At 40.0% G+C, this 24921-nt stretch overlaps 1 protein-coding gene across 1 annotated transcript in view; it reads left to right on the top strand.

Moving 5' to 3' along the window:
- The first annotated feature begins 3492 nt into the window (after positions 1–3492).
- GALNT5 (polypeptide N-acetylgalactosaminyltransferase 5) overlaps positions 3493–24921 on the top strand; it is a 41912-nt gene continuing 20483 nt past the window's right edge. The window contains exons 1-3 of the mRNA XM_082395737.1: positions 3493–8307; positions 20784–20950; positions 22537–22656. Of these exons, the coding sequence (XP_082251863.1) occupies positions 6857–8307; positions 20784–20950; positions 22537–22656 (1738 nt within the window). The 5' untranslated portion in view covers positions 3493–6856. The remainder of the gene's footprint in view (positions 8308–20783; positions 20951–22536; positions 22657–24921) is intronic.

Below are 24921 nucleotides of genomic sequence, written 5' to 3'. Positions count from 1 at the left end.
TAATGAGAAAGAGATTGAGAAACACTGATGTATAGGATCCAACCGGCCTGGGTTTATATCCTGAACCCACCACTAGTTGGCTGGCTGTGTGACCTTTGACAGGCTACTTAACTTCACTGTGCCTCAGTTTTCTTACCTGTAGAATGGAGATCTTAGCACCTAATTCACGAAGTTGATTTTAAGTAAAAATTACTTGAGGTAATATAGGTAATGCTATGAGTGTTAGCCCACTCTTTCAACTAATTGAATCATATATACAATAAATTAGCTATGAAATCTGGAGCCTGCCTACCTCTTCATCTCTTCCCACTCTCCTTCTCACTCATTCTACTCCAGCTACACTCACATTCTTACCCATCTCCAAAATGCCAGGCTTGCTTCCAATGTCACATCTTGATTTTTCTGTTCTTACCATCTGGAATCTCTTCCCCCAGATTTTCTCATGGCTTGCTCCCTTACTCTATTCAAGTTTCTTCTCAGATGTTACCTCTTTAAAGAGGTTTCCCTGATTTATATTCCCACTTTTCTTTCCCGATTTCCTTTCATTCTCTTTCTAGCACACATGACTACCTCAAGTTACACATTTTTATCTCTTTATTTCATTATGTATGAACTACAAGACGATGGAACTTCTCTGGTTTAGTTACTGTTGTATTCTTGGTGCCCAGAATATTGGGAAAAGTAGTAGTGATTGAGTACTAGGCTCTAAGGATATAGTGGTGAATGAAAGAAATGCAGTTTTTGCTTTCCTGGAACCTAAAATCTAGTGACGGTCAGACATTAAACAAGAAAACATGCAATTAATGTATAAGTGATAACCAAAATTACAAAAGTCTGCTCTCCCAGACAGCCTGAAGCAAGAAAACACAAATCATAGATTCCACACTGCCCTGCTGAGACCCACTGACAGGACTGCAGGTCCTTCTTAGGACCAGAGAGCTAGGGACCTGATTTCTTAGAAAATTGCAGACTATACTAATGGCTACTCCCATCCTTCTCCAACCTGGAATGGTAAGGGACTGAAACACTGAACTTGTCTTCTTGTCAGGACTTATTTTTCTTCCTTCTCAGGTTAGTTGGTTGTTTCACTCACTTTTCCCATTTTTATATTAATATTTTGCATCTGCCACTGAGCCAATGAACCTCAAAGTGTGGGTCTTGGTCCACCTATATCAGAATCATCTGATATTCTAGTTAAAAATCTAGATTCCCAGGCCCTATATCCAACCTCAGAATTACTGAGGGAAGAACATGAGAATCTATATTTTAACAGTCCCTCCCCTTGAGATTTTTGATGCACAAAAAATTGAAAACAACTACATTAAACTGTGAGCTTCAGCCTCTTTGTTTTCCCAGAGGCTAGTACACGGTTGGTACTCAAATATTTGCTCAATATATACGTGTTTATGTATTCCACATATATTTCAAACACAACATGTTTAAATCTGAACTTCTCTTTTCTTCCAAACTGTCATTGTTCTTCCTACCTTTCCTTTCTGAATTAGTGAAGCCTTAATCAGAGTCACCCTGAGCTATTTTAGCTTTTTCTCCAAATTTATAATTAACCAATACCAATGGCTCTGTTAACTTAGTATTTAAGTTAAAAGGCTCATTGACAACCTGTTCCTTAGGGCATTTTTTTTCCTTCTGATAACTAGCACAGTTCTTTTCCCAAGGTGAATACTCAGTTAATGTTTTATTTTATTTTTAATTTTTAAATAATTTTTAAATATTTATTTATTTATTTACTTATTTATTTGGCTGTGTCGGATCTTAGTTGTGGCACACGGGATCTTCGTTGCAGTGCGTTGGTTTCTCTCTAGTTGCAGTGCGTTGAGCATGAAGGCTCTCTAGTTGTGGCCCATGGGCTATAGAGTGTGCAGGCTCAGTAGCTGGGGCACACGGGCTTAGTTGCCCTGCGGCATGTGGGATCTTAGTTCCCCAACCAGAGATCGAACCCATATCCCCTCCATTGGAAAGCGGATGCTTAACCACTGGACCACCAGGGAAGTCCCTGTTTTATTTTAAATTTATTAAATTTTTCTTTATCAAAATAAAATATTAAAACAATTAAATTGGCCAGGGACTTAAAAAGCACAGATGCTGGCTTGGCTCCACTCTTCACAAAACAGAAATAGAGACACAGATGTAGAGAACAAACATATGGACACCGAGGTGGGGAGAAGTGGAGGTGGGGTGAATTGGGAGATTAGGATTGACATATACACACTACTGATACTATGTATAAGATAGATAACTAATGAGAACCTGCTGCATAGCTCAGGGAAATCTACTCAGTGCTCTGTGGTGACCTAAATGGGAAGGAAATCCAAAAAAGAAGGGATATATGTATACATATAGCTGATTCACTTTGCTGTACAGTAGAAATGAAGACAACATTGTAAAGCAACTATACTCCAATAAAAATTAATTTTAAAAAAATCAATGAAACCTGAGGTCTAAGCACAGTGTATTATCTTTCAATGGTAGAGGCCTTGCTTTCTTCAAACTCAGGCTTAATGGATTATGATTTACCACCACTAATATGGGAAAACTTTTCAAGGACAAACGTCAGAGGGAAGATCACAGCAGTCCTCATTCTCTGGGCGTTAGATAGTGAGGCTGTTTCTTAACCAGCTTCTAAATCTTATAAAAAAGGATACATACACAAAAGCTTAAATGGCTGCCAGAAATTGTATTCATCCATCTTCACTGGAAGAACCAGTTAAATTGGAATAAAATTATCATTTTTATATTTATGGTACCTATGGACTTTATAAAAACTCCAGCCTTTAAATTATGATTTTCAACTTTCTCTCTTTTTTTGTGAATTTTGTTCACAGGACAGTGTTATCTTCTTGAATACAATTTCTCTTTTTCTCAAAAAAAAAAAAAAAAAGAATTTTGAAGGAAAAAATGATCATATTAAAATACAAAAGCAAAATGATATTTAATACTTACTTGATTTTCCCATTCAAATTTCCTAAATGAATAATATCCTCATCCCATATTGTCTTTAATTGGATTCTCCAAATTTAAATCTACATTCAAATTCAGTGATGCATCTGTAGGTTCTCATTATTCTCTAAAGAATACATGTTTAAATATATTTTCCTTTTATATCTTTTATAATTAAGGGTAAGCAACTGAGTACATATTATAAAAGAAAATAGGTATTAGTTACTCAGAATATACTTACATAATCAAAAAAAAACCATTCAAATATTCTGAGAGAGTTACTTTAGACACAAAGCCAGGGAATTGGAACCAGTACTTCTAATATTCTGCATTCTGACTGGGGAAATTGGAGAATAGAAATTTTAAAAAATGTTTATCGAACTTCTACTGATTATCAATGAGCATGATTCAGAGATACTCACCTTGGAAGCAGAACAAAGGAACTCAGATTTCACTGTAACTATATGCAAAGCTGTCCTGCTAAACAGTTCATGATTTAATCTAGGGGAATCCAGTGCCAGGCACTCAGTAGCTATTAACATGATAATCCTGACATCAACCATGTAGAGTTTAAAGACAAGTCCTCCTACTAATATACCTCTTTTACAGAAGAAGAAACTAAACATATATTTTTAATTTTTTACTACACAGGTGTCAAAATGAAGTCAAAATGAATTAGAAAAACCCCTCCAAAAGCCTCCCAAGGACCACTTCATAGCCCTAGTTTTTTAGAATGATACCCACTCCAACCAAGTATGTGCAGATCCTTGAGGAATTTGACCAGGTACGTCTACCATTTGGGATGACAGCCAGAAGTACCTTAAACAGCCAACCCACCTATATATTTAGTTTTCTGCTAGTAATTTGGAAACTAATACAACTAAACCAAAAAGCAGCATCATGTATCTATATGAAAGGTCATCTGTTGAAGAATGTGTGTATTGACTGCTATTAAAGGTAAAATTTCTTAATTTCTTTGTTTTCTATTCTTTTTTATCCATACTTTTTCATCGCTCTGAACATCATGGAAGCCCAGCTAAGAGGGAAAAAAAAGAGGAGAAAGGCATAACTGGTGGGGACCACCAGTAGAGATTGTTACTGATTTTCTGAAGATCCATAGTATTGAGTCTGTAGAGCTGCTTATAACCAACTTTTGTCATCCTTACAGATTCTCATAGACTCACCAGGGAAAAGACGTGGAAAAGGCTGGGAAGAGGCCTTTAGAGGTGCTTTTTCACCATGCGTTTGTCACCATTGGATTGTTGTAAAGATCGAATGAGATACTCAATGGAAAGAGCTTAGCAAACAGTTTGGGGCGTATGGGGTACACACACACACACACACACACACACACACACACACATGCCTGAGTTTCCAGTCATGCTGGTTCTCAGAAATGTGTGCTTCCCATAAGTACTATACTCTCTCTTCACTTCTATGTTTTTGCTAATTTATCTGCCTTTCACCATCCAACTAATACTTCCCTTCTCTGACCACAGTATGAGCAGAGATTATTGTGTTCTTGTTCATCCCTCAAGTCTAAGGATAGCTTCTCCAAAAATCATTCCCAAAGAATCCAGGATATGGTTCTCTCATGTTACTTACTGTGTATTGTGTATGTGCCTATCTGTCTGTGTCCACCAATAGACTGTGAGATCTCAAAGACAAGGACTATGTCCTTTTTACTCAATATCTTTCAACACCCAACACAGGGCCTGAGCGATGGGACAGACTCAACAAATATTGGAAGGATGGACAAATGGAGGGCAGGGGTTCACGGAGGAAATGGCTGAGCCCCAGTGCTGCCATCGATGTGGATATTCCAAACTGGAGTGAGGAGGCACGGAATGAAAAGGAGAATCAGAGACTTAAGAAACATGTTACCATAGCTGCACTTATCTGGGTTCCCTCCCATGGGGTAAAGTACAAACTTAAAGTTAAAATGTTGTGGAAGGCAATGCGTAAGTATAAATTATTCAGAATCTTCCCTTCTTCCCTTCCCAAGTCTTTGGGAGCCTAAGTTTATCTCAAAGCGAGGATGCTCTACTCCTCCTAACACTGGAGAAATAAGTGGCATCACTGTCTGCAGATCACTCAGCGCTCCTCGGAGGACAGTGCTCCTGGGCTGTGAGTCTCAAACTTTAGGGACAATGTTTATAGCAGGTGATGTTAAAATGCAGATTCTTGAAAAAGAATGGATACATGTATGTGTATAACTGAATCACTTTGCTGTAACACCTGAAACTAACACAACATTGTTAATCAACTGTACTCCAACATAAAATAAAAATTAAATTTATAAAAATGCAGGTTCTGATTCAGTTGTTCTGGGAATGTATAGTTTTTATTAGGTTTTACTCTGTCTGGGAGAAAATTTCACAAAAATTGTGCTCAGTGTTCAAAAACCCAAAAAATAACGGTGAGGCATTTTATTCTAGCCCAGTGTTTCTCAACTTTGGCTGTACATTAGAAAGACCTGGGAAGCTTCTAAAAACACAGTGCAGACCAGTGGTCATCTTTGCCCCTTCCCCCCCATCAGTTAATCAGAATTTGGGAGGATTTCTCCAGTGTGATTCTACCATAAAGCTGTCAGAGCCAGTGTTCTACCAGTCTACCAGTGCCACTCAGAGTCTGGTCCAAGTTCTGGTTCAGTCTGCAAGCTGTTGTTACATCTGGGACAAGTATCCAAACCAAGAGTAAGAGTTTAGAAACTTTTACAGCAATATGACAAATTAAGTTTATGTCTACTGAATCTAATAATAAAAATAGATGGGGCTTCCCTGGTGGCGCAGCGGTTGAGAATCTGCCTGCCAATGCAGGGGACACGGGTTCAAGCCCTGGCCTGGGAAGATCCCACATGCCGCGGAGCAACTGGGCCCGTGAGCCACAATTACTAAGCCTGCGCGTCTGGAGCCTGTGCTCCGCAACAAGAGAGGCAGCGATAGTGAGAGGTCCGCGCACCGCGATGAAGAGTGGCCCCCGCCTGCCGCAACTAGAGAAAGCCCTCGCACAGAAACGAAGACCCAACACAGCCATAAATAAATAAATAAATTTAAAAGAGAAACCTTTCATTAAAAAAAAAAAAAAAAAAAGATGGACTCATTTTAAACAAAAAGTTGACTTACAAACAAAGATTCTGATACCCACCGCCTCCCAAGAAGGCTTCTGTATAATCAAACACCCACCTTTGGTATTGAGGTTATGCTCAGCCCCTTCTATAAGCTGTTACCTCTCAAAGTTGAAACATTAAGTTCAGTGATTAATTGCTGGGGCAAATCACTTGGAGACCCGGGTACCACAGGGTTAATAAGCAGGAATGGGGTAGGTGGGGTTACAAACCAGGAACACATGCCCTCCAAGTTAGACAGTTTTCTTTAATTGCCCTGAAAACACACACCCTCTCACATAACACGGAAGGTGAGAGCTGAATGAAGTTTTCTGGGTAATGGCTTGAAATGTTTTCCTTATGAGAAGCGGTGTTGAGTTACAGCGTGCAGACCGAGAACTTGGAGGAGAGAAGGCGCAGCCCGGACCCCACCTTTTCTTGGGTTTGTAGGAAGGTGGACATGGGCTCATGGAGACGAGGCGAGTGATCTGTTGACCTGTCTGGTGGCTGGAATCGACTGCTCCCGGAGTGACCAAAGGGCAATGTTGAGCAGGGCTTAGCCAGCCAAGCAGGCACGGATGCTTTGCTGTGAAATGCCACGCAGGCAGAGACTGACAAGCGGTAGGAGCTGAGCTCTCCCTTTGGACTGCTGCTTCCTGCTGTGTTCAGGGGAGGGGGCCACTTGCTGCCAACTTTGCTGCTGCTGCTGCTATTGCTACTACGTCAGCTCCCTCTCCACTCAAGGTAAGCAGGCTCAGAGGGAGGGCAGGCTGCAAGGGAAGCCTTTGTACCATGAACAAGATCCGAAAGTTTTTCCGAGGAAGTGGGAGAGTCCTGGCATTTATATTTGTAGCTTCTGTCATCTGGCTGCTCTTTGACATGGCAGCTCTCCGCCTCTCATTCAGCGAGATCAACACTCGGGTCCTGAAGGAAGACATCATCCGGAGGGAGAGGATAGGGCTCAGAGTTCAGCCCTACCAGGTGAAGAGCCTTGATGGCAGCGTGAAAGAGACGAAGCCCCCCTCGAAGGGACACGGCAAGAGCGTACGGGGCAAAGAGAACTTTAGAAAGACTGAAAAGAGTAAGCTCAAGGTTGAGGATGATCTGGACCAAACCCAGAAGGAAAGAAAAGTGCAGAATGCCCCCGGAAGGGGCAAGGTTGCACCTTTGTGGCGTCCTGCATATCTGCAGACCCCCCCAGTGACTTTTACCAAGCGGAAGACAAAAGGGCGAGATGTCAGACCTGAAGTTTCCTCGCACGTGATGCCAAAGCAAAAGACAGCCCAGGGGGCTGAGAAAACCCCATTCACAGCAGCAAGGGGAACTCCATTGGCCAAAATATCTGCACACACAGGACCTGTTGGTATAAACCAGGAGGGCCTGAAGAGTCTTAGTCTCAGCAGTGAAACATCAAAACAAGCAGCTGAGAGGAACCCAAATGTGACCATCCGTCTTAATGTTGACAGATCAAAGCAGCAATTCCAGGCAGTAGCAAATGAAAGGACCTACCCTGCCAGCCCACCAGGGCCAAAACCCAGGGAAGCCATAGCCTTAAATAAAACTGAGACTCAGAGCAAAGAACTAAATGCAAATAAACACAAAGCCAGTAAGAACCTTCCCTTTTCCAAGTCCATTGCCAATTCAAGTCGCTTAAAGAAGCAATCTATTAATGAGACACAGTTGGGAGGCTTGCCAAAGGATGATGGAGCCAAAGTGGCTGATGGGAAGAAACTCAATTTGTCTGAAAGCCATGTCGTGATTATAACCAAGGAGGAGGAGCTAAAGACAGACACCAAAGAGGTCCCCAATTCCAAAACCAAAACTATATTTCCTACAGTACTGCGCAAAAGCCAAGAGCAACACATTGCCAGGAAGAGCAGGGAGGCATCTTTCTCTTCTCTTGCTCTCCAGGGAGCAGCAGTGTCTCAAACCAACCAAGCCTTAGCTGGTGGGCTGGGGCCAGCAAGAATCAACTTAACTGCCAAAACCCAGCCTGCACAACTCAACCAAAGTCACAGAAAAGCTCATTCGCCTGAAGATGGTGGAATGCACCGTGTGTTAAGAATTGATGTGACACTTTCTCCAAGGGACCCCAAAGCTCCAGGTCAATTTGGACGTCCGGTAGTTGTTCCCCATGGAAAGGAGAAGGAGGTAGAAAGAAGATGGAAAGAAGGAAATTTCAACGTCTACCTCAGTGATTTGATCCCAGTGGACAGAGCCATTGAAGACACAAGACCTTCTGGGTAAGATCCATTTTTCTTCTCTTTCCTCAGCCCCAAGTATTTTGGGTCTTACATAGAGAAGACTTATTTCTAGATAATTCTGTGTGATTTTTGGTCATCTAGAGAATTAGAGCAACAATAATCATTAGGCACAGTTCAAATAGTCACACAGAGGAAACACAGAGAAAAATTCCGATATCAGCATACCCATTGCACTCTCTTTATACATTTATTTCTCTGAGACTTTGGCCCTCATCCCTATTAGCTCATGTTCTGTTCCCTTTTCTGTATTGAAAACCTATCAAAATGATTAGGGGAGCTCAATTCCTAATAAGGTGTAGATGAACGGTAGAGCTTAAAATGTAATTCCGTTAAAACAGTGACAATGAAGTGAATTCTCAATTTCAGAATTTTTTATTATTAGCAAGTTTGTCAGGAGTATATTTGGAAAAGGAGCACAGAGAAGGAGCCTTCTAGGCCTCTCTGGAATCATGTCTTAGCCAGCAGAATTCTGCCTAATCATGAGTAATGGTCACCATAAGTGAAGAAGTGATTCTACTCCTTAGAATTTAATATCCTTTATAGATGAGAATGGTAGATAGTTCAGGAGTTCAGTGATACAGGAATAATAATTTTGGAAAAAGTCAATCAGCCAATAAGTAGCAAACACCCACAGGACATACAAGAATATAATATTTTATATTTCTAGAGTTTCACCATTTATGAAGCAACTGCACACAAATCACATGAATTTCACAAGAGCTCTGCAAAGGAGGCAGCAGATATTATGCGTTCAAATCAACAAGTAAGGGCACTCAGAAATTACTTCAGTCTTCCAAGACAGCACAGCTCTGAAGGTGCCCAGTGAGCCTTCATAAACCAGTTTTTAAAAAATTATATTCCTTTAACTAGAAAGTAGATCACAAATATTTAATCTGATTCAAATATATTTGGTTTCTGGCTGTTTTTGGCCCACTCATAAGTGAGGGTACCTCATAGCCATATGTTCACTACCCATTAACTGATAATACAACTCCATGTATGCCTTGATATGCAATTCCTGAGCCAAACAATGTTTGCCGAGAAGGTGGAATTAGGGAATATCAAGATTCAGATTTAGCACATGTGGTCTGTAAAGAATGCCCTCCTTTGGCTTCTGTTAAAAAAAAAAAAAAAAAAAGGAAAACAACTCTTCTCTGTGATGTAGGTATTCAGTGTTACTAAGAGGAAGGCAGATATAGATGTGCCTGTATTCATACTGGTGAGAGGGGCCTCTTCATTGGGATGTTAGCCATTTTCAGCTCTTAGCCATTGGCAGATGGCTATTGGCCATGCACTAATCACCTGTTTAGGCCAAGCACTCTGCCATTCATGTTCCTCACCCTGGTGAAACTCACAACCTTGAGGAGAACACAAATATACCCAAAGTAAAGATGAAGAAACTGAGGCCCTGGGAAGTTATATTGTCTGTGGTCATAGAGCTAGCAATTATAGAGAAATTAATAAAATCCATGTTCAAAATTATGTTGTGCTGTTGATCACCCATATCTTACTAATCACTACCAAAATGATCCCCAAAATTATGCTGGACCAGCTCTGATCTGAAATCCTGTATATCACATATCACATATATCACATATATTTATGATATATCACTATATTACTGCACATATACACTATGTATGGCATATCCAAATATGCCAGTATAGGGCGTATACTATATATGCCATACTATGTATGGCATATTACTATACATATCCTATATAGTGTATACTATATGGCCATATACTATACATGCCAACTTTGAACACAAAACACCGGAGAATGAAGTAGGAAAGTAGCTGTATTTTAACATCCCTTCTGTGGCCTGGCAGACGGCTATGGAGCTTGGGGAAAGATCAGACACTGCACAGAAGCCCAGGCTGCAATTCCAAACCAGAGAAAGGACAGTTGTGTGAGGGCCAAAAGCAAGTAATAATGATGTTATCGTCCATGTGATTTATTGAAGGCTTTGGTCTGTGGAAGTTAAGGGTTGCTGCCCAGGGAAGTCATAGTCAGGCTCTGTCTTCTGAAGGAGGCTGTCCCGACAGTAGGAGAAAGTGAGTGACACGTGTGCTTGAGAGGATGAGTCAGACAGCATGTGGCCAGGTCCCTCCCTCTTATCACACAACCCACCTTGGCTAAATATAGGTGCTCTTGGCAAGGTGCCTACCTGATGCTCTACTCTTCCAACAGGATGGAGGTGACAGTTTTAAGCCAGCAGGGATCCTGTGTATGGAACCCCTTTTGGGCCATTCTTACAGGGAAGAGAATAAATTATTTTTCTTTTCTTTTACCCAAACACTCTGACTACAAGTATGTGCAAATTATGTATTCATATGGATAAAGTTTGGAAGAAAATACAAATGAAAAGCATTTGATTCATCAGGTTGGCATGATTTAAAGTTTTCTTACTTTGATTTTATTTTTTTCAGCTTTGCTCAAAAGGTATATGAGATGCTTGTAAGAACATACACAATAAGATTTTTTGAGATAATAAATTTTACAAGTCAGCATGGGGGAAATTGTTATAGAATATTATAAAAATGTGTGTGTGTGCACGTGCATGTAAGAGAGAGAGGCAAAAAGAAAAAGAAAGAAAGAGAGAAAGAAAGAAAGAAAGAAAGAAAGAAAGAAAGAAAGAAAGAAGAAAGAAAGAAGAAAGAAAGAAAGAAAGAAAGAAAGAAAGAAAGAAAGAAAGAAAGAAAGAAAGAAAGGGAGAGAGAAAGAATCTATTAGAATGCCGAAGGACTGGCCTTAAATTTAGCTATGGTAGCAACACACTGGAACCTTTAAATTTTAAGAGTTCTGGGAAAGATCTCCCTTACTGCTTCTTTCATTTCCCCCAAATCCACGTTATGGATTGATTAACACAGTATAACTGACATATCATAACTGGCTATTGAATATACATTGAACCAAAACAAGGATAAAAACCATAAATTTGCTAGTATGTTTGTTTAAATTTAGGTCCCCTCAGTAAAGATAATAAGTAGTTAATAGTTCTTAAGGATGATGATTTAACCAATATGCTAGGATGAGGTTGACATTGAGAAGGAGAAGAGAGAAGCAGCATTCCCAGGACAATTTCACTTGCTCTTGTTCTAAAATCAGACTCTCTTTTCCAAAACTGCTCTTCTCTCCTTTTCTCCTGAGTCCCAAAGAACCATTTCTGAGATGTTGAGATATAGTCATGGCCTTTTCCAAAAGCACAAAAACTCCTTTCTGTCATTAGCATTATTCTCACTGTCCTTTTCAGTGCCACCCTGATTTCTGACCCTGGCTGTGGGGCTATCGCTTGCTGCATGTGACATGCTCTCTAATGTGGGCCTTCAGCATAAGGATAGTTAGTCTTATTATCTTTCTCTACTCATCACGTTCGTTACCATCCACTGATATTTTTCTTAACTGGTCCCTTCCCACGGCTTCACCCTATCCTCACCTTTCACAGTCCTCACCATTTCTCCTAGAACTTCTTAACCTGACACTGCTCGAAATCTAATTGTATCTTACCTCCATCTAGACCATGATTTGACTGCGACCTCTAAATTCCAATGACCATTAATGCACTCTCCTGGTTACTGAAACACTCCTTGCTGTGTGCCCTTCACTAACCGTGGCCTTGAGAATCTGTTTCAACTTCTCAGTGAAATTCTGATCTTAGGAAGGAAACTCTGTCTTTTACTTTATTTTGTATCCATTTAGCACTGAGCAGGTGCTGTGCACTCAAAAGATACAAGTTTACACAATATGGTTTTAAAGATAAGATTCTCTGAAATGATTTTTGAATATTGATACTATTTAAAAAAAATAAATGATAGATAACTATTCAAATTAGGCTTGCGAGAAGTCATTTTACAAATTAATAATGACTTCCTAATTTTTCATTTTGAATATATGGAATATGTTAGTGTCTCGTTGAAGGTAAATACATCCTATTCTAACACTATTGTCTATTCATTAATTCGTGTTCATTCATTAATTCATATTTTTGTTGTTGTTTGGTTTGTCATTTTAATGTTTTGACTTTCAATGGATGAAAATCTCCTTATCTTATTTATGAGAATGTTTTATGCCAGTAAATAAAATACAATTTCATTTTGCTTAGAATTTTTGCCTATATAATATGCTTCAGATAAAATACTGTTTTGACGTTATTTCAAATTTCCATATTTAACCCTTTCTTTATAAAAAGCTAACCCTTGCAGTTCTTACTATTAATTATTGAAGTTTGTTTTAGCCAGCAATAATCAATACATACACACAGGCTTTGGTGAAACATGGTCCTATCTACTGGAAATGCAGGGCAATTCTACTTAGAGAAGTCTGTCCTGGGGCCTGCAGCTAGAGTGAAGATGTAACTTCAAAAATGAACTTATTTTAAGAGTGCACTTCCTGAATCTGCATTTAGAGAAAAATGACTCAAAGACATGTTTGCTGCCAACATTTAGTTTTTTAGAGGACAGTAAGAATTACAGCATGCTCTTCTAGCACTGCTGCATCATCACGATGTTAGCCAATTGTTTATTTTAATGCTTTGCTTTTCCTACGGTACTCTGGCAAGCCCCTCAATAAAGCAACAAGAATGGGCCTATTCTCTTAGCCCAGAGCTGGGACTGTCAACCAATCATTTGATTCCTTCCTACACAGCTAAAGAGAGTTTTCTTTTGGCACATACGAAAAGCAAAAGATAGCACCGTGCGTTTGCCACAAACCAGTCCAATTTACTGAGGAGAAAGAAAAACCTTTCTAGAACATAAATTTCCACCTCTCCCCTACTCTCCCAATCCTAGTGAGGTCAAAAACCACAACTAATGAATTACTGAAAGTAAACTGACCACATAGCCTTTCAAACTTCATGCTTCTAAATGTGTGTATCAGGCTGAGAGAAAAGAGAAACTTTACTGTTATGTGAAGTTCAATGTCCTTAGTTTTACATAAGATTAGTATTTTAATTGGTGAGATGAGATAGCTTTTGTGACTAATAGTGATAGGAGAACATTATCTAAAATTGACTGGAAAAGCTCTGAGACCTCCCTGAGAAACCAAACAAGGGCAGGGGAAAAAAAAAAAATCTCACAAGATGGATTTAAAAGGGTTATTTCCTGCTTTCTCTTCCATGAGTGTACACAAAGCAATGTTGCTTTTGAATTGTGTGTGTGTTTGTGTACATGTCCATGCTCATTAGTGTGTTCGTGTGCGTTAGAGCACAGTGTGCTATTTCACTAAAAAGTTGTATCAGGAAGCTGGAAATATAACGCAACTTTGTTTAAAGGGTGCAGGCTAGACCATAACAAGACAAAGGTTAAATGTGGCCAAAAGATGACTATAGAGCTTTTTACATTTTTACTTATCACACTCTCCCCACAACTAGGGGAATGATAAGGAGAGAGACGATCAGAGGATATAAAACACGCTTCTGCTACTGATTCAAAGAGAAGAAAACAGTGCCTAATTAATGTAAAACTGAGAAATGTTAAAGCAAATCCATGACTTTGTCTCCTAAATACTGCCAGAGACCTAGAAATATTTATGCGAGAGAGGAATTAATGAATGTAGAAATTCAAACCTGTGTACACTTCTCTTTTTACACACCTCATCCAGGGCCCAGTTTAACCATCCCAAAATTATTTATCAAATTCTTGTGGTGATATTGCCCCGAGTACTCTTGTCCCAGAAAATAACTCCCTGTTGGGCTGTTCTGGGCGACCCATTCAGAGCAGAGCCTCTCAAGAAGGGAACATTTTTTGCTCAAGGCTCAGAAAATAGGGGAAAAATAACAATGTTTGTTTAGAAGCTCTGTTTTGTTGTTTGCTTTCAGAATAAAGGGAGCTTTTTAGAGTCTCCTCTATGTTTAAAAAAAAAATCTACATTATTCTAAACTAAAATATCTTCTAAATTGGCCCTGCTTCTAAAACGTTGGTGTACGGGTATGTGTGAGAAGGGTCAATGCAGAGAAACTGAGTACAGTATTTCAAAAGGCCTTTACGACTTGCCTTCTCATTTGTTCCTTAAAATTATTCTTCAAGGCAGGTACTGTCGCTGTCCCAGCTTCACCTGTAGAGAAGCTGAGACTTAGAGAGGAAGCTGAGGTTTCAGATGGCGGCAGGCAATGCAGTTGGTGGCGGTTCATTTCATTCCACGCCTGTTTGCTCACTGCCTGTCATGAGCTGGGCAGCTGGGACCTTCCATGCTCCATGTACGTCATCTCGTTTGATCCTCACAACAGCCATGCCAGATTGATAAAGTGTTACAGATGAGGAAGAAAGCACAGGGAAAGGTAACTTGCCCAGGGACTCACAGCTCATGAATGGTAGGGCTGGGATCCAACGCTCAGTCTTGTGATTCTTCCTCACTCAGCAATAATTCAACCGCACCAGGCCGGCTCTCTCCCCACCCCACCTGCTCTGCCCTTATAGTGACCCATCCACACCTCCACCTCTCCTGGGTTTGACGAGCCTCTCTGAATAAAGGGAATCTGTCCATTGCTGAGCCTCACCACAAAGGTGCTTATTGATGTTCCAGGCAGTGATTGTGTGTGTGTGTGTGTGTGTGTGTGTGTGTGTGTGTATAGATTTTATATGTGTGTGGAGTTGTTTTTTTTTTTATTTTTTTTTATTTTTGGCTGTGTTTGGGCTTCGTTTCTGTGCAAGGGCTTTCTCTAGTTGCGGCGAGCGGGGGCCACTCTTCATCGCGGTGCGCGGGCCTCTCACTGTCGCGGCCTCTCTTGTTGCAGAGCACAGGCTCCAGACACGCAGGCTCAGTAATTGTGGCTCACGGGCCTAGTTGCTCCGCGGCATGTGGGATCTTCCCAGACCAGGGCTCGAACCCGTGTCCCCTGCATTGGCAGGCAGATTCTCAACCACTGCGCCACCAGGGAAGCCCAAGTTTTTTTACTCTAAACAATCCTCACAACAACACTATGAAAGACATACTATCTCTCATATGATTTACAGATGAGAAAAGTGAGGCTCTAAAAGATTAACCGATATAGGTCTGCTGTCCCAGCAAGAAAATTTTCTGACTTCTAATTCTAGCGCTCTTTCCATAGGATACAGCTCCTTTCTTTTGTTTCATTATAATCAGATGACTTTAGCATAAATTAAAACATCTCTCTTCCTTATACTCGGGGTGGGTAGCTGCAGGGAGGGGTATAGGGTCAGAGGTATACAAGGGGAATTAGTGTCTGCACGTCAGGTACCTTGTCAAGGAGAAAATTTACAGGAAATCATTTTCTGTACAGCACTAAGCAAAGGTGGCTCTCTAAAACTGCCCAACAACCACAATTCAGGAGTGGACAAATATCTCTGAGTGCCTACCTACTCTGCAATCTGACATCTGAGCATGGGTCCTGCCTGCAAGGCAAACACATCAAAACGTTCTTCGGAAGCAGAGTAAACTACTGGGGCAAGGAAGAGAAAGGCTGAGCCTGGCCTGAGAGAGGGCAGAAGTGTTTGATCTGCAACCTGGAGGGGTAGGGAGTTAGAGACATGGGAAAGGGGGTAAAAAGAATAATCCATTGAGAAACTGAGGGAAATCTGACATAGGGTTGGGGAGAGCAGGGAGGGTAGAAAGGAGACCATAGAAGTAAGCAGAGTCCAGGTCACGCAGGACCTTGTTAAGGTGCTTCTAAGGACCAGAGAGAAAATGTCCAAAGATTTAAAGCCCAAAACAACAGTTTAATTTACCTTTGCTCTGGCTCTCATGACCCAGAGGGAAGCACTTATGAGGCTAAAATTACATAGAGCCTCACCGAAAGTTAATACTAGATGAAGCTTCAGAAGAACTCTAATCCTGTCCCCTACGTTACAGAGAAGTCTGAGAAAGGAAGTGACTTGCCCAAGGTCACAAACCCCCAGGAGAGACAGAACTACCCGAAAGGTGCCCTAACCTCCACCCAGAACTATCTCTGCCACATCACACCACCTCCTGCTCCCTCCCATCCTTACCTCCCATCCTTACCTCACTCTGACAGCTGCCTGCTCAAAATAGACTATTGTTGAACTGGTGAATATTGATGCTGGTGGCTTATATTTCTAAGCCTGAGTCCAGTAGCTTTGATGGGTAGGCAGTTACCTCAGGAAACACAGCTTCAGCCTTTGGAGTATGGGTGCTGAGTGTGACTGAAAACTTCTAACTTAGTAGTCAGGCAATTCTGACTAAATGTCTGGGCTAGGCTACCCTAGAAAGAACAAAACATAAAAGTAAAAAATTTATATCACTATACCCTCTTATCAGTGAGAGGAAAAGAAGCCTCAATAATTCTAAGGTCTTGCAGAAAAGAATATAATTCTGGACAGAACTCCTCAGCTAGATGCTCTATTCTCTTTCTGATCCTCCCAAAGATACCAGAGCTTGGAGAGGGAAGGCCCCTGAAGGCTCACACTGAGGCAGTAGTTGAATTGCAAATAGAAGCTGAGAAAATATTCTCCTCGACCTTCTGTTCAAACCCGTGAACACTGAGACTTGACCCACATAGTCCATTTTGACTGTTTTGGAATAAAAATGAAAAATTCATAGACATGAGGGAATATTATCATTTCCTCAATCTTCTGATTTAAAACCTTCTTTATTCGATAGGCTACGTACAAATCAGGTTAGGGGCTGAGCCTTCAGTGCATAGAAGCCAAGAAGGCAAAACGCATCACTTTCTGAGTCTCTTGGTAAATGATGAGCCCTTGATAGATTTGGATTAAAGGACTGCCTGGGAAAAGGGCAGTGCACGCAGTCAAAATGGGTGCATGTGCTTTTGGATAATCATAGGACCTTGCATGGGTTTTTTACCATGGAACTTACAGAAGTATTTTTATCTCCATTATCTCATCATATCTTTACAGACATTTGGTGATGAAGGCATTGTAATCTTCATCCTAAAAGCGAGGAAACAGGTTCTGAAAAGTTATGTGACTTGCCCGTAGTTGTGCAGCCAATAAGTATCAGAAAGGTCTCAGTATTTAGTCCCCTGTCATCTTCCTCAAGTCCAGAGTGTTTCTCTCCCACACAGTAGTGGACCCACTGTGCGCAGGACAATGGAGCCCCCCACGTTAGAGTCCCCCTTTATTTTTAGTACCTGGCCGGACTACAGTAATCTCAGTCTAGACTTCCCCCAAACATACAGGTTACAGGTTGGGTTAATTTGAAAGTATAGCACAAGGCCTGTAGACTCTAAATACCTCACTTGTGTGATGACTGGACATATACAATACAAATATGAATTCTTAACCTCAAAAAAGATTACAAACTCAGAAATATCTTGCATTTAACTTAGACTTGACTTGAGCTGAAACTCCTCCCTCCAATATGGCAGAAACGTTTCCAATGGGCAAACTGGAGGAAAGGAAATTTGCTTCAGTTGGGTCAATGTAGGATAACTTGAAACAGTTTCACCACCTATGGGAAGTAGATGACAGTCCGTGTGTAAGAATGATACAAGAGTTAATAAGGCTGAAAGTCTTTCCGGTCTGACCCCCTGTGCCTTTGAACAAAACAAGCATGCTGGGTTTTCTATACACCTGGAAACATGTTTAACCTGTTTAGTAATGCAGGAAACCAGGTACCTATAAATGACAGAGTAGCCTGGCATCTCAGCCACCCAAACCAAGACACACTATGAAACTTTGTATTTGAAACCTCTCACATATCCTTCTGTGCCCCTCTTCCCCATCTTTTAATGCCACCCCCTTTTCCAGGCACCAATATGATCTGTATAGCATAATCTTCCACAGGGTCATCTTTGATGTGATTCCTCAAATGCATCTAAAATATATATTTGTCCATAACTGGCAGAGGTACTCTTTCCTGGGATAGAAATCCACATTGGATCTAGTGGAATCCTTCATGATCTACCTATATAGACTCCTGATGGGGAAATTAAGGCATCACAACAGATAATGGAGAGGAAAGGGGGAAAGGAGGTATTTGGTGAAGGGAGGTGCCTTCCCCAAACCTCTCAAATCCCTGAACATTCTTTCAACCTCCAATTTCAGACTGGCTCACATTACCACTTAGAACTTTCTTCTAAAAGAGGCCAAAAAAAATCAACTGTTTTATAAGATGAGAAGAGTCATCTTCCTGGTTATATAACATGAGTTAGCCTGCTTGGTTAACTCTCCCCAATGTATTTTCATTTGTAACTAGATGTTTCTAAAGTCGACCAAATTTTAATAATAAAGCAGCTCTAGGACTTCACAGCTAAGGCCTGTTGATTCAGATAGCTCAGGCAGAATTTGTGCAGCTGACTCTTCCTTTTTATTTTATTTTTTTAACATCTTTATTGGAGTATAATTGCTTTACAATGGTGTGTTAGTTTCTGCTTTATAAAAAAGTGAATCAGCTATACATATACATATATCCCCATATCTCCTCCCCATTGCATCTCCCTCCCACCCTCCCTATCCTACCCCTCTAGGTGGTCACAAAGCACTGAGCTTATCTCCCTGTGCTATGCAGCTGCTTCCCACTAGCTATCTATTTTACATTTAGTAGAAAGAGTGGCATGGACTTATATATACTACCCTTCCTTTTTAGAATTGATTTATTTTTTTCAGGACCAAATGTTGTAAAGATTATTTATGTGTGAAATGTGCATTTCCCATTCATTTACACTATAAAATTAGAGATGAGAGAGTCACAGGAGGTCACTGATGTTTTCTATACTCTTCCTTTCACTCAGGCCAATAAACTCCTCTTAGCTTTATTTCCTCTTCCCCAACTTAGAGCCCAAGATGGAACATTTAACCATACTTCCCCGGTACCTTCAAAATCCTCTACCACTTTCCTTTTTACCTCATTTTCTCTGATGACCTAGATCTGGATTAAACTATTTGTTCACATTCTCATATACATTCTTTCCAGTGAAGGATGTTACATTTGGTAGTTCATTTAACTTCTTAAGCTTCAGTTTGCTCTATTTGAAGAAGAGTATAATAGTATATATTTCAAGTAGTTGTTATAAAGATTGAATTTAACTATGTACATAATAGTATTTTACCAACTGCAAAGTGCCATTCTAATATGTTTTTTTCTATGGCTTTTACTCCTATCTATTTCTTATTTTCAGACTAAGCACAGTGTAATTATGTTGTCTGGCAGAAGTACGTGCTCCCACAAAATGCCACATCTACAGCCAGCTGCCTTTATTCTTGTGGACTTAATATTTCCTGAATAGTTATTTCTGGAGCCAAACTGGACCAGAGCTGGAGTCCCAACTCTGCCATTTACTAACAGTATAATCATGGGCTAGACTCCCCATGATTTCAATTATTCTTCTATAAAAAGGGGAAGAGATGCTGTTAGTCTGAGGTTTAAAATGAAATAATGCAGAAGGCTGATAATATTTATTTATGATCATTGTAATTTAATTATCACATTACTAAGAGTAGCTGCATTAGAAATATGGCAAATACTCTTTGTGAGGTTCCACTGGGTTCCGTCCTGTGAAGAGTTACTCAGGTGGGAGCTGGAAGAATGCCAGCAGTGAGGCACGATGCACTTCAGGGCATGGAGAAATCCCAAGACCAATTACAACCCACCTGAATACCAACTCCCACTGTAGCCATTGTCTCACTTCCATACCAGCAAAATTATTTCAACTGTGGCTACCCTGTAACACAGAGGGTCTCAGCAAAGACCCCTTAAATAGATAGAGAAGCTAGCTATTTAAGAGTTTAAGTAGTATAGAATACATATCATCTATATCCATAAATACATTCACATGCAGTGGGAAAGAATATTTTCTTTGGCATTTGGCTGAAGGCCAATTGAGAAGGCAATCATAAGCTACTTGGTAGCATTAGCTGAATTAATGTTAATTAAGTAACATTAAATAAGAGAATAGGCATGTTCTCTTGTGGTATATAACCTAATTAGGATAGCAATAGCTACCATTTGGTGAATTCCTGTGCCCAGAAACTGTGCCAGACGTTTTATGTGCATTCTCACTAAGCTGTAAACCTCTGTTCAATAAGAACCATTACCTCACTTTACAGATGAGGAAACTGAGGCACAGAGAGATTAAGTAAAGTATCAATAGACAAATATCTGAGAAATATTGGCTGTGGGCTTCAAAGCAGTGTCTTAACCACCTGCAAAGCCTATGCCCTTTCCACTACAGGGTGATGTCTCCACAGGCCATTCTCATGTCTTACATGTCTAGGCCTCTTATAGCAACAATTGTCATTTGGTATCCTTCCTCTGCTCTTTTATTTTGTTTGTAACTCTCCCCAACAAAAGCACATTAGAAAATCATCTTATGGATAGTTAGAGATAAAGATAAAGATATAAATAGATGATGGATGGATGGATGGATAGATAGGTAGATAGATAGATAGATAGATAGATAGATGGATAGATAGTGTGAGTGTATGTGTATTTACACACAATTGCACTCTGTGACTTTTAAAACCACCTTGTGGATCTTGTTGGCACATCTTTTGTGCTCTGCTTGTGTTATGGCCCAGGTGTGCAGAGCAGCTTGTACACAATAACCTCCCAACCACCAGTGTCATCATGTGCTTTGTGGATGAGGTGTGGTCCACTCTCCTGAGGTCTGTTCATAGTGTCCTCAACCGCTCTCCTCCGCACCTCATCAAGGAGATTCTACTGGTGGATGACTTCAGCACCAAAGGTAAGAAAACTACCCCCTAGAAAATCAAACTTTGATATGAGGCAATAGCAGTTTGGATGGAAATTACAAAAATTACAGGATAATTTGATAAAGCATAAACATTTTACAAATGCCAAATCATTTTTTCATGTTGTGCCTTAGAGGTCTAAGTCCAAACGTCTATGGGTTACAGAAAGTCAGCTCAACTATCCAGGGCCTTGTTCAACTAGCCACCGCAGACTTCCCTTTAGCTATGACTTCTCTGCCATGTAGGAGTGATTTTCTAACTACAGCTCCTTGAAGTTCCAGAGACCATAAGATGTTCTCTACAATTGCATAAATAACTTTTTATGGAATCTAACAAGCAAAGACTCCATAATTAACGGGATGCCTTTCCTACTGATAATAGCTAGAGTTATAGTAAACAATGAAATGGAAGGCCTATGTCCTCTTCTTCAAGGGCAAAGCCTATTATATGTTCAGCTAAGTGTTGAGAAGACAAATTGCCAAAGCGACAAGAAAAATGAGGTTCCAACAGAGTTCAAAGGCAGAATCCACCACTGTCTTTACTTTTGTGTTTATTACAGTGAAGAATCTCTCTCTTTGGACTGTCAAAAAAATTGTGTATGTAAGTGGTCCCATGACTGCCAGAGGTCCTAGACCACATTACATATTCCCAAAATGCAACCCACTTCAGAAAATTTTAGAAAACAGCAAAGAGACAACAATTTTAATAGAACAGCTTAGCCTTGGTCATGACCCCAAGGACAGGAGCCATTTCCCCCAGCCTCAAAGTGCCTACCGGGGTCACACTGAGCTCCAGGAGCAGGGAGATACCTAAAGAAAACTGGTTGAAAATTTTAAGTAGTGGCCTTGATAGCGTAAACAGAAATAGCATCTAGTTACCAAACAGATAATAGTCCCTTTAGGAATGACCTATTCGGATTTTGTGGGACCCAAAGCTTCTATGGGGTCCTCTTTAAGAAAAAGAATTCACAATTAGTAGAAAAGTGACCAGCAGAAATATTCCTAGAAGCCATTCCTACCTGGGATATGTCAATAACTTAATTGCACATAGAAGTAACAGCAAGCTACATAAATATACCCCACAAAACCCCCCAAAAGAGCAAGAGAGCAGAGCTGTGATAGAGGGGGTGTCATAGTAGGAAGTGACAGTGGTCTAAGCCAATTGCAGTTACAATATATTTCTTTTGCAAGTTTTTCAGTTTGCATACAATGCTTAGACTCTCCCCTAGGTCTTAGAAGGGGCCTTAGCAAGGGGGAAAGGTTGTGCATAAACCTGAGCTTTATTTATTTCAAGGTAAATTTGTACCTGTCCTGACAAATACTCAGAAAAGGCGAGCCCTCCTCTTGGTAACTTGGCTACACTGAAAAGATGGATTCAGGTTTTGGGAAAACGGAGAGCTTAGAGTATTGAACCCAGAGAAAAATCCATCCAAGAAAATGACATCATGGCTCAAAGAATAACGTTTAGTGACTATAGTAAATGTCATAGTTTTGGGAATTTGATGTTGAAGAGCCACTTCTGGTATTGTCCAGATCTCATTAATTAAAGTGTTTCCTTGTCTATCCTTTCCCTGATATAGACTACCTGAAAGATAACTTGGATAAATACATGTCTCAGTTTCCAAAAGTTCGGATTCTTCACCTCAAAGAGAGACATGGCTTAATAAGAGCCAGGCTGGCAGGGGCACAGAACGCAACAGGTAAGAAGCTGCTAATTTTTTGTTTTGGTTGCATTTTTATTTTAGTTTGTTTCCCAAATATACAGAAAATTTGAAATAATAATACAATGAACACTCATATATCCATCATTTCATGCCACAAAGTTTTACGTGCTTCATCACACACATACACAGACACATACATACATACACTCTTTTCTGAACTTTTGAAAAGGAATTTACAGACATCATGACACCATATCTCTAAGTACCTCAGTAGACATCTCTGAAGAATAGAGACATTCTCTTACATTAGCACAACTTTCATCTTCTAAATATCATCTAATAAATGATCTTTTCAAATTTCCTCATTGCTCCCCCATTTTTTAATAACTGTTTCTCACTTTTGAAATTAGAAATCTAATTCAGTGTCATGCACTGCATTTGGTTGCTTGGTCTTCCTAGTCTCTCAGTCTAAAATAGACAAGTCCACATACATTGCTTACTTACCCTTGAGTTATTTTTTTTTGAAGAGTACAGGCCATTTACTCCATGCAATTGACCATGTTCGGAAATGTTCTCACTGTTATCTCACAGGATGTTTTTCATGAATACCATATAGAATTCTATTACATAGGTGATGGGAATTGTGAACTTCTTATCGCTTCAAATCAAGAGACACATGATGTCAGGTCGTCCCAGTGTTGGTGATACTAATTTTAAGCACTTGGTTAAGATGTTGACGGCTAGAGTTTTCCTCAGAGTAGGAAGTAATTTGTGGGTGATACTTTGATCCATGTGAGTATTCTGTTTCCTCACAACATTTTTTTTCACTGCTAACATTCTTTCTTATATTTTAAAAATTTTTATGGAAAGGTGTTTTATTTTAAATTTAACAATGTGTACATGTCAATCCCAAACTCCCAGTCTATCCCTCCCCCACTACCATTCCCCCTCTGGTCTGCCCTCACAACATTTTATCCAATAATCTAGCAGCCATTGATGATCATTGCTTGAATCAATTATTACATTGAGGACTGCAAAACTGTTTTTCTAAATCTCTCATTCATTCTTCTTTTATAGCTGGCATTCAACTTGTAAAGAAGACATCTCTCTTTTTCTTCTTCTCTTTGCCTCTCTCTCCCCTCTCTCCCTCTTTCTCTTCCTCCTTTCTAACCCCCGGTTATGGCCCCATCACTATGGATGCATGCCTTTAAAAAGTCAATGTGTATATTATCAGCATTAGTATTAGTATTAGTATTCATATTTTTGTGTGTGTGCTCAAATCATCCCAAATTTGACCACTAGGCGCCCCTTCAAGCCTGTGACTTTTTGACCTGACCCCATCGGTTTTGAGAACTTCAGAATTAATTATCTCTCCCCTGACTTTTGTCTGCTCTTCCAATTGCCCTCTCTTCCCAAAAAGCAACATGCCTTCTTTTCCTCACCTCTTTTTTGTGTGTATGTATTAGTGGGTGAATAAGTATTCTAAAAATAGCATCAAACATTTTGGTTCATTTTCACATCCTCTCTGGATGCACTTGTACCCCATAATAATAGTTGACCTTATGTACTAGGTACCATTCTAAACACTTTCTGTACTAATTGATTTAATCCTTACAATAACTCTATGAAGTAGGTACAATCATTTCCCTCATTTTATAGATGAGAATAAGGAGGCACATTGAAGTTACGACAAGTTCTCCCAGCTAGTAAGTGGTAGAGCCAGGATTAGAACCCAGAAACCTTGGCTTTAGAACCTACACTCGTTTCTACTACATTTTGTTGCTTCTAGACATTTAGCCACCACTCTACCCCTATAAGCCATAGCATTGCAGACCTCCACCAGCTTGGATTCAAGCATCGTCTGATGCCGAATTATCTGCTCACCTGAGTTTCACTGCCTTGCAACTAGACCCCGGATTTGGAACTTTTCTTATCCCATTGGTTTGCTAACAAATTTCTTCTCTCTGTAATGGAAGTTTTAAATTGACAACAAGCACATCACACCAAAACAGGCATTGTGGTGACAGCTAAGATTCTTAATTACGGACCGCATTTGGAAAAATTTAATGAAATTCTCCATTTGATTTCCTTTGGAAAGTCATTATCCACAAATGATACAAAAATAAAATAGTCAAGAAATAGTCCAAGTGGATAACTTTAGAGCTGAGATCTGTGTGATGAACATTCCCAGGCAAAAGGAACAAGAAATGCAAATTTCTCAATGCAGAAACAAGTTCTGTATATTCAAATTAAAGAAAGAAGTTTATTATGGCTGATGGGTGCTGACCATGGAGGGAGTGG

This window comes from Balaenoptera borealis, assembly GCF_965194805.1.
Source record: "Balaenoptera borealis genome assembly, chromosome: 6".
Lineage (NCBI taxonomy): Eukaryota > Metazoa > Chordata > Mammalia > Artiodactyla > Balaenopteridae > Balaenoptera > Balaenoptera borealis.
The sequence above is the reverse complement of the archived record's forward strand: the minus strand, read 5'-3'. Positions and strand labels throughout refer to the sequence as shown.